This window comes from Erythrolamprus reginae, chromosome 1 (assembly GCF_031021105.1).
Source record: "Erythrolamprus reginae isolate rEryReg1 chromosome 1, rEryReg1.hap1, whole genome shotgun sequence".
Taxonomy (NCBI): Eukaryota; Metazoa; Chordata; class Lepidosauria; order Squamata; family Dipsadidae; genus Erythrolamprus; species Erythrolamprus reginae.
Window position 1 is genome coordinate 111,695,535 of NC_091950.1, and position 7,993 is coordinate 111,703,527.

A 7,993-nucleotide genomic window follows, 5' to 3' on the forward strand; every position below is an offset into this window, starting at 1 on the left:
TAAATTGGCCTGTATTCATTGGTGATTAGATGTGAGCTGTGTTTAACAGGAGAAAAACACAACTTATTCCTATTATTGTTTCCCATCTTCATGCTTAGACAAAATTGAAATCAGAAGTAAAAAGTGCACATGTCTATTTCAGGATAATAGATAAGGATGTTGACATGAAACAATATAATCCTTGGTCCTCCATATTTCCTCTTTATTTTTTTTTATTTTTTATTTTTTTTAAATATATCTATTTGCATCACCTGCACCAAAGAGTTTTTGATTTTGTGTTTTTTTGTTCTTAAAAGAAGAAAAAAATTCTACACATTGAAACCATTCAACATATTTTGAAGCAGCTAAAAAGAATCATTGTTGTTTCTGATGGAGGTGCCAGTCATGATGGCTTGGACATGACTTCACAACTAACAACAAAAGTAAATTATAGAACTAGTCTAGGGTCTGAGGACAAAATAGAGGTCACTATTCAAAACAATTAAAATTAGGTGATAACAACCCTAGATAATTATAAGCTTTTTGGCATGCAGTTAACATTTGACTCTAAAACTCGGATTTAATGAGTAAGGAAAAAGAAAAAAGAACCATAATGGAAAATAGAAGAAAATGTTGGTAATAACTTCAGCTGAAATTGGATTTGACATCAGAATAATAATGTCTTATATACATCATTTTTGAAGATTTTAATGAGCATCCACATGGATATTTTCAGTTTTCAGCAGCATCTTTTTCACATATAATTCAAATATTTCCTAATGATTTAAATGTTTCCACTAATAAGCAACTCCATTCATCCTAACATGACATTGGCCAGGCCAGGCGAGATAAATGAAAGAAATTCTTTGTCAGAGAAAAAGTGCATTGATTTGCCACTTGCTTATATTTAGAACTGGATGTATGCATATCTTCGAACAGGAATTTTGTGTGTGGTATGATTATGTCTACAGTAGTCCCTCACCTATCGCGGGTGTTACATTCCAGACCTGGCCGCGATAGGTGAAATCCGCGATGGGGAATTTATCGACTGACAGTTCTTATTAAAGTATTTATATTCATTGTTTTAAGTGTTTATAAGTGTTTATAAAGTGTTTAAGTGTTTATAAACCCTTCCCACACTCCTACAAAATACATATCACAGTAGTACATATATAATATAACTTAAAAATAATAAAAATAATAAAAAAGAAATTTTTTATGGGTACTCACCATATTTGTAGATCGATGATGATGAGTATAGTATTTACAATGTACAATTTACAATATTTACAATATTTACAATGATGATGTGATGAGCTTACTGGGCTTCTTGAGGTACCACTTCCTCAGGTGGTACCTCATCTTGGTTCTCAGATGTTTCGGCAGCACGGACTTCTACTTCTGCTAAAGGCGCTATCGCTGGCTTATCAGACTTCTGTTCACGAGTTAAGAACATCGTGATTGGAAGTTGCTGGCGTTCTTTCTTGAGCTGGGTCAACAAGTTCTTGTATGGCAGCATGCCCGTTTCAATGTAATTTCGTAACTGAATTGCACGGATCATATCCGTGTCAAACTCTTCGGCCATTTGCACAAGTTGTTGAGCCGTTCGTTGCATCATTGCAAGGCGTTCAAGCGTCAAGCCAAAGTCCTCTTCGACAGCATAATCGTTGTCTTCCTCCTCTTCTTCGCTAGCGGACTTGGTCAACTCCAGCAGGTCTTCGTCAGACAATGGCTGGGCGTGCGTGTCCAAAAGATCATTCACATCTTGGGCAGTCATATCAGTAAAGCCCTCTCCCCCTAGGGCTTTTGCAAGGACCACAGCCTTATTTATTGCCGAATGCTGAATTTCTTCTGCTGAGAATCCTCTGTAATCCTTCACTACTTCAGGCCACAATTTCTTCCAGCACGAGTTCATTGTTTCCTTTTTCATTTCAGTGAGGGCCTTCTGAATATTTTTGAGACATGATAATATCGTGTACTCACGCCAGTACGCTTTTAGTGAGAAATTGTCATCCACATCCATTGCTTCGACGAGTGCCTGTAACGAATTTCTCGTATACAGCGCCTTAAACGCACGAATGACGCCTTGGTCCATTGGCTGGATCAACGACGTAGTGTTAGGTGGCAAGAAGGTAATCTTGACTCCACTGTACCCAATGTCGGTAGCATGGCCACCAGCGTTATCCATGAGCAAAAGCACCTTGAACTCCAGGCCCTTCTCTTTTAAATATTCCTTGACCTCCGGAAGAAAACACTGATGGAACCAGTCCCTCGTAAGGTTCTTTGTGATCCATGCCTTGCGGTTGTGCATCCAATACACAGGCAACACATTCTTGTTTTTATTCTTGAGGGCTCTGGGATTCAGCGACTTATAAATAAGCCCTGGCTTTACCATGAATCCAGCAGCATTGCCACACATTACCAATGTCACACGATCTTTTTGTGCTTTAAAGCCAGGGGCTTTGGCTTCCTCCTTCATAATAAAAGTCCGCGATGGCATCCTCTTCCAGAACAAGCCTGTCTCATCCATATTAAAGACTTGTTCAGGTACATAGCCCCCTTCTTCTATAATGGTGCGGAATGTGTGGCTCACGTAATAGTCTGCTGCGTCGTTATCAGCAGAGGCAGCCTCTCCATGTAACGAAACGCTCCTAATGCCAAAGCGCTTCTGGAATTTTTCAAACCACCCCTTGCTTGCAGTAAATTCAATCTTCTGGGTGCTAGAAGCCGTTGATGTTGAAGGTTGGGGTTCTTCATTGTCGTCATCTCCCGTCATGGTGTCATACAGAGACTTAGCCTTTGTCCTGATCATGTTAGAGTCCAAAACAATATTTTTTTTACGGCAGTCTTCCATCCAAATTGCCAAAGCAGACTCCATTTTAATGATGCCTTTATTTCTGCTGCTAACTACCCTTTTTGCCGTTTTATTGAATGTAAAAGTCGCCGTAGACCTGATATTCTTCTCATCTTTCTTTATATAGCGTACACTTGATTCATTTATCCTGTAATGCCGGCCTACTGCTGCGTACGATTTGCCTTCCTTGAGCATGTCCAGCAGCTTCACTTTTTCTTGAATCGTCAGCGTTTTGCGCTGACGCTTCCCCTTGGTTTCGGCAGATGAAGAACTTGCCCGTTTGGGTGGCATGGTTGGGCTTGAATTAAAGTTTTTAGTCGTCTCCCTCTTCTTCCTTCCCTCTCCTTCCTTTCTACTTCCTCTTTCTCCTTCTAAACCAATGCTTCTGGTGAATTGAATGCTTGAATTAAAGTTTTTAGTCGTTTCCCTCTTCTTCCTTCCCTCTCCTTCCTTTCTACTTCCTCTTTCTCCTTCTAAACCAATGCTTCTGGTGAATTGAATGCGCTGCGCAGAGCACAGAGACCAATCAGACGCTGGGATACAAAGCTGGCCCTTCTCCTCCAGTTGGTCGCTTCTCTAGCAACCAACCAATCATGTGTAATTTACTATCTCATGTAGGCGAGTGGCATCACTGGCAGGCTATGAAGCTTCTAATTTCTGAGGACAGTATAAAAACGTACATACAGTATTGTAATTCGTAATACATTTTATTATTTATTGTTTAAATCTGCCGATCGTCTTCCTCAGAAACCCGCGAACCAGCAAAGATCCGCGAATGATTTTTTAAATTAATATTTCTTGAAAACCCGCGATGAAGTGAAGCCGTAGTAGGTGAAGCGCGATACAGCGAGGGACTACTGTACTTCCTTGTGCGTGTATTGAAAATTAACATTGACAAATGTATTCCAATTCTATGGTTTGCTTGCTTTTGATACATCACTGGATCCTATTGTCAGGGCCGCCATCAGGAATTTTGGGGCCCCATACAGCCTAAGTGTCTGGGCCCCCCGCCATTTTAAAACTACTTTAAGTCACCGAGCCACTCCATCCCCCAGGGATCATTTCCCGCTTTACACCAAGCGAGGCGGTCCCATAGGCCAGTGTTTCCCAACCTTGGCAACCTGAAGATATCTGGACTTCAACTCCCAGAATTCCCCAGCCAGATTTCTTCAAGCAGTGTTCCCTCTAATTTTTTTTCGGTGTGAGCAGAAAAGTATAATGTCTGAGCGGCACATTTCCATGCCTGGGCGTGGATCGGTTAGAAACAAAAGGGGGTCACGTGACCTCAGGACACACAGCAACGGTCATAAAAATGAAACGGCAGCAAAGCTTTGATCCTCCGATCATCGGGCTGCTGCGAAGGTGCTAAGTGTTAAAAAGGGCCATGTCACTTTATTCAGGGCCGTTGCGACTTTGAACCATCAGTAAATTAACCAATGAGGCCAATGTTTCTATCTCCTGAGTAAGACGGTTATTAAGTGAGTTCTGCCTCACTTTACCACCTTTCTTGCCACAGTCATTAAGTTAATCCTTGCAGCTGCTTGAACATCCCAAAAGATGTTCACATAACCCTGGGACATGGCCACCATCATAACTAACTTGTCAAGTGTCCAAAGTTTGATCCGATAACCCCTTTATTTTTCTAACAAAATCCTTTCTTCCTAGAAGGAAGAATAGAAAGAATAAAATGGAAAAGGGGATTAAAAGGGGATACAAAAAATTTAAAAAAGGGTTTGGTTCAAAGTTCTGCTCAGATTGAAGAAATTGGAGTTTGAGAAGGGTTGATTAAGCTTAGAGTATTGTTTTGTTTGCTCTTTTTTAACTTCTATTTTTCTATTTAGATATATGAATTTAGGAATTGCTGATCTGTTTTAATAAAGTTAGAAGTATTGATTATAATACAATATGCAGTAGGTGATACTGATTTGGATTAATGCATAAATGGAATTGAATTTAGCACTTTGGCATACTGGTTAACAAGTTAGAAAAAATTTTTGAAGGAACATTAAGGAGGGAATTTAACTAAAAGAAAATGTATGTAACTGGATGACAAAATTAGAAAAAAACCTTTTGCAACTTTTGGGATGATTGATATTAGTTACTAAGAAAATACAGCATTTTATTCATGGAAAATTAGATGGTGCATTGTATTATTTGAATGTTGAGAGACAAAGAAATTACCCCCCAAAGGTCCTTCCACCCTCTTTCCCTCAATTCATTTCATTCTTCCTTCTTCCTCCCTCCATTTCTCTCTTTTCTTTCTCTCTCATTCTCTCCTTCCAGGTCTCTTCATTCCTGCATCCTCTCCCTCTGTCTCCCCTTCACTCTCTCATATGTTTATCTCTCCTCCCTTGTGTATCCAATCATACTTGGCCAATAAAGAAATAAAGGAAGGATCGTCCCGGAACATATCCCAATGGCTCCAAAACCGGGGGGGGGGGGACCCGGTCGGTCGTGTTGGAGGGAAACGGGGTGGGGAAGAGACGTGCTGCCAGGCACTCGACTCCAGCCCCTCCTGCCTTTTCATCCTCCCTCTCCGAAGATTCGTCCTCCCTCTACCAAACCCCCACCCATCTCTCTGAAGTTTTACAACTCTGTCTCAGCACTCACAATGATCATTTCTCATCTCTTTTGACTGCTGGATTCTCCCTTTCAAAATGCGGGGGGGGGGGGCAATCTTCCAGCCCCTGCTTTAAACCCCCTGAGGAGGCTTTTGAGACACCTTCCCAGCAATCGGGTGGTTGCTATCAGCAGCATTGCTGGCCGTCGCGAGCAGATGCTTGCTTCCCTCGTTGGCGAGCCACCTCCTGCAAGATGGAACCATGGTGCCTGCACCGGCTCCGTGCTTTAAGGGGGCAGCTCCAAAACCGGCTTCTTCCTTTTCAGCTACCCGGCGGCCAAGCCTCCCTGCTTTCTCCCCTCCTTCCGGCCTCCCCCCTCTCTCTTGCCTCACCCCCACTTTCCCTCCCCTGCCCCTCACCGGTCGTGCAAGCCCTGGCTCTTTTGTTGTCTTGGTGCGGGCCACGGTCGGAGAAGCTCCGCAGTGGCAGAGTTTGTCTCAATCGGGGTTGGGGAGTTTTTGGCGGGTGCCGGGCCCCCCCTTGGCCCGGGCCCGTGACACCACTCCCAGTAATACCCGTCTATCGGCGGCCCTGCCTATTGTAAGAACTTCCAGCAGTGTCTGACCTCTATTTTTTAGGTAAGGTTGTAGAAAAAGGGGTTATGAAGCTTTATTAGAACCTAGATGAAGTTGATTATCTGGACCCTCTTCGGTCAGGTTTCAGGCCTGGACATGGATTAGAAATGGCATAGCTTGGGCTTCTGGAATAGCTGAATCTTGGAATGGGTGGGATGGATCATGTTTTAGAGGGTTGGGGTAGTAATAGAGAAGGCCTGTTTCTGACTCATGCTGTATGGATATATTCTTGGAAAGTAAATTAATCTGAAATAACATTGTGATTATTGCAGTAATTGAAGATATTTTGCTATCTAAAGCAAGCATCTAAAAGTTAATCATGGCTTGTCCAAACAGTTTAAGTTGCTCAATATTTCTCTACTAAATTAACAAACACTGAAGCCTAACTGCAAATGCCACACCAGAATACCTCAGACCTTGATCAATGCATGGAATTCACTACCGGACTCTGTTGTTTCTTCCCCCTATCCCAAAATCTTCAACCTTACATTATCTACAATAGACCTCTCCCCTTTTCTAAGAAGTCTGTAAGGGGTGTGCATAAGTGTACCTTTGTGCCTACTGTTCCTGTCCTAATGTGTTTTTATCTTTTCTATCTCTACTTTATACTTATATTATGTTAAACATACTATAATACAATACTATACTTGTATGACAAATTTTAAAAAAACCTTATTGGTATAATCCCTTTTTATGCATTTTATGAATACAATAATTCATTATACTTGTAAGCCATCTGTTTTTCAATGGATCTATTGGCTAACAACAATCAAATCTAGAAATGCAATAAAATCAGTAAAACAAACATTAGTTAAAAAAAAGATGGCAAACATGATGAAGCCAGTTGGACGCACTGTCCTTTAACCAAAGAAGAACCAGATCTTTGTGGTGTGCCTAAACAACGGTAAGTTGTCATTCATTCCTTGGATGAAACTTTGTTTCATAAAGCAGGCACGGCTATAGAGAGTCAAATAAGATCTGAAACCATGAGCCAGATCTTCAAAAGTTGTAAACATTATATACATACTGTTAGCACTGTTAGCTTGGTTTTACAATATATAACTTAAGCCAGCAATGTATGGTTAAAGGGATTAGCAAACTACTACTTTAACCTGCTGTTCTGTTCAGGTCGTATGTGACCCGAAAGCCATGTTTGAGTCCCTGTAAAAAAATTTCCCTGCATATCTGAAACTTGAAATTTCATGACTTTTCATCATTTCAGGGGTTCTCTCTATGAGAATTTTTTGGGGGTGGGTGGGGGGCTTAGTTTTTGCTGGGCAAAAAAAGTCACACTTCTTCTGTTCCCGGGTCACCCTGACCCGGAACGAAAACTCTTCATTTGCAGTGCTTATGATTGGTCTTTTTGAAAGCTTTTTTCACTTGGAAAGTAGTCTGAACATTTCTGCACACAATGATATGAAAATTGAAATGAAAAAAGTAAATCTTATTGGTTTATTTTGCTGATATAATGCATGCCCCCCCCGTTTTTGTGAATTCTTTTTCAATTTATGGATAGTTTTGCTTGCAAAATGCATTCTATTTTACTGAAGTTGGTGTGGGATTGGTAGTTTGAACATTTCTGAATATAAGAAAAATATAAAGGAACTGAAAAAAATGATTCTTACTGGTTTTTAACATCAGAAATAAGGCCTCCCCCCCCCTCGGCTGCTTGCAACCATTTTCACTTTATATTTACGCAGGCTTCAAATCCAAAATATTTTTAATATATTATGCATTCATTTACTCATTTTAACATGGCTGATCATTATAAAAATATTTGTGGGGGTGGGGAAAAAAAAATTTTCTGGGCAAAAAAAAAATCACGTTGACTGTTTTGGGTCATATAGACCCGGACCAAAATGATTTTTTTAGGTACTTGAATTTGGTCTTTTTGAAAACTTTTTCCACTGGAAAACTAGTTTGAACATTTATGAACATAATGATATGAAAATTGAACTGAAAAA

At 40.6% G+C, this 7,993-nt stretch overlaps 1 protein-coding gene across 1 annotated transcript; it reads right to left on the minus strand.

The window, feature by feature from the left end:
- Positions 1 to 1,297: 1,297 nt before the first annotated feature.
- Positions 1,298 to 3,124, minus strand: LOC139162605 (tigger transposable element-derived protein 1-like). Its single transcript, XM_070743199.1, has one exon. It carries the CDS (start codon positions 3,122 to 3,124, stop codon positions 1,298 to 1,300), a length of 1,827 nt encoding a protein of 608 aa, XP_070599300.1.
- Between the last annotated feature and the right edge of the window lie 4,869 nt (positions 3,125 to 7,993).

Coding starts and splice junctions, on each gene's coding strand:
- LOC139162605 (XM_070743199.1), bottom strand. CDS start 3,124: ATGCCACCCAAACGGGCAAGTTCTTCATCTGCCGAAACCAAGGGGAAG.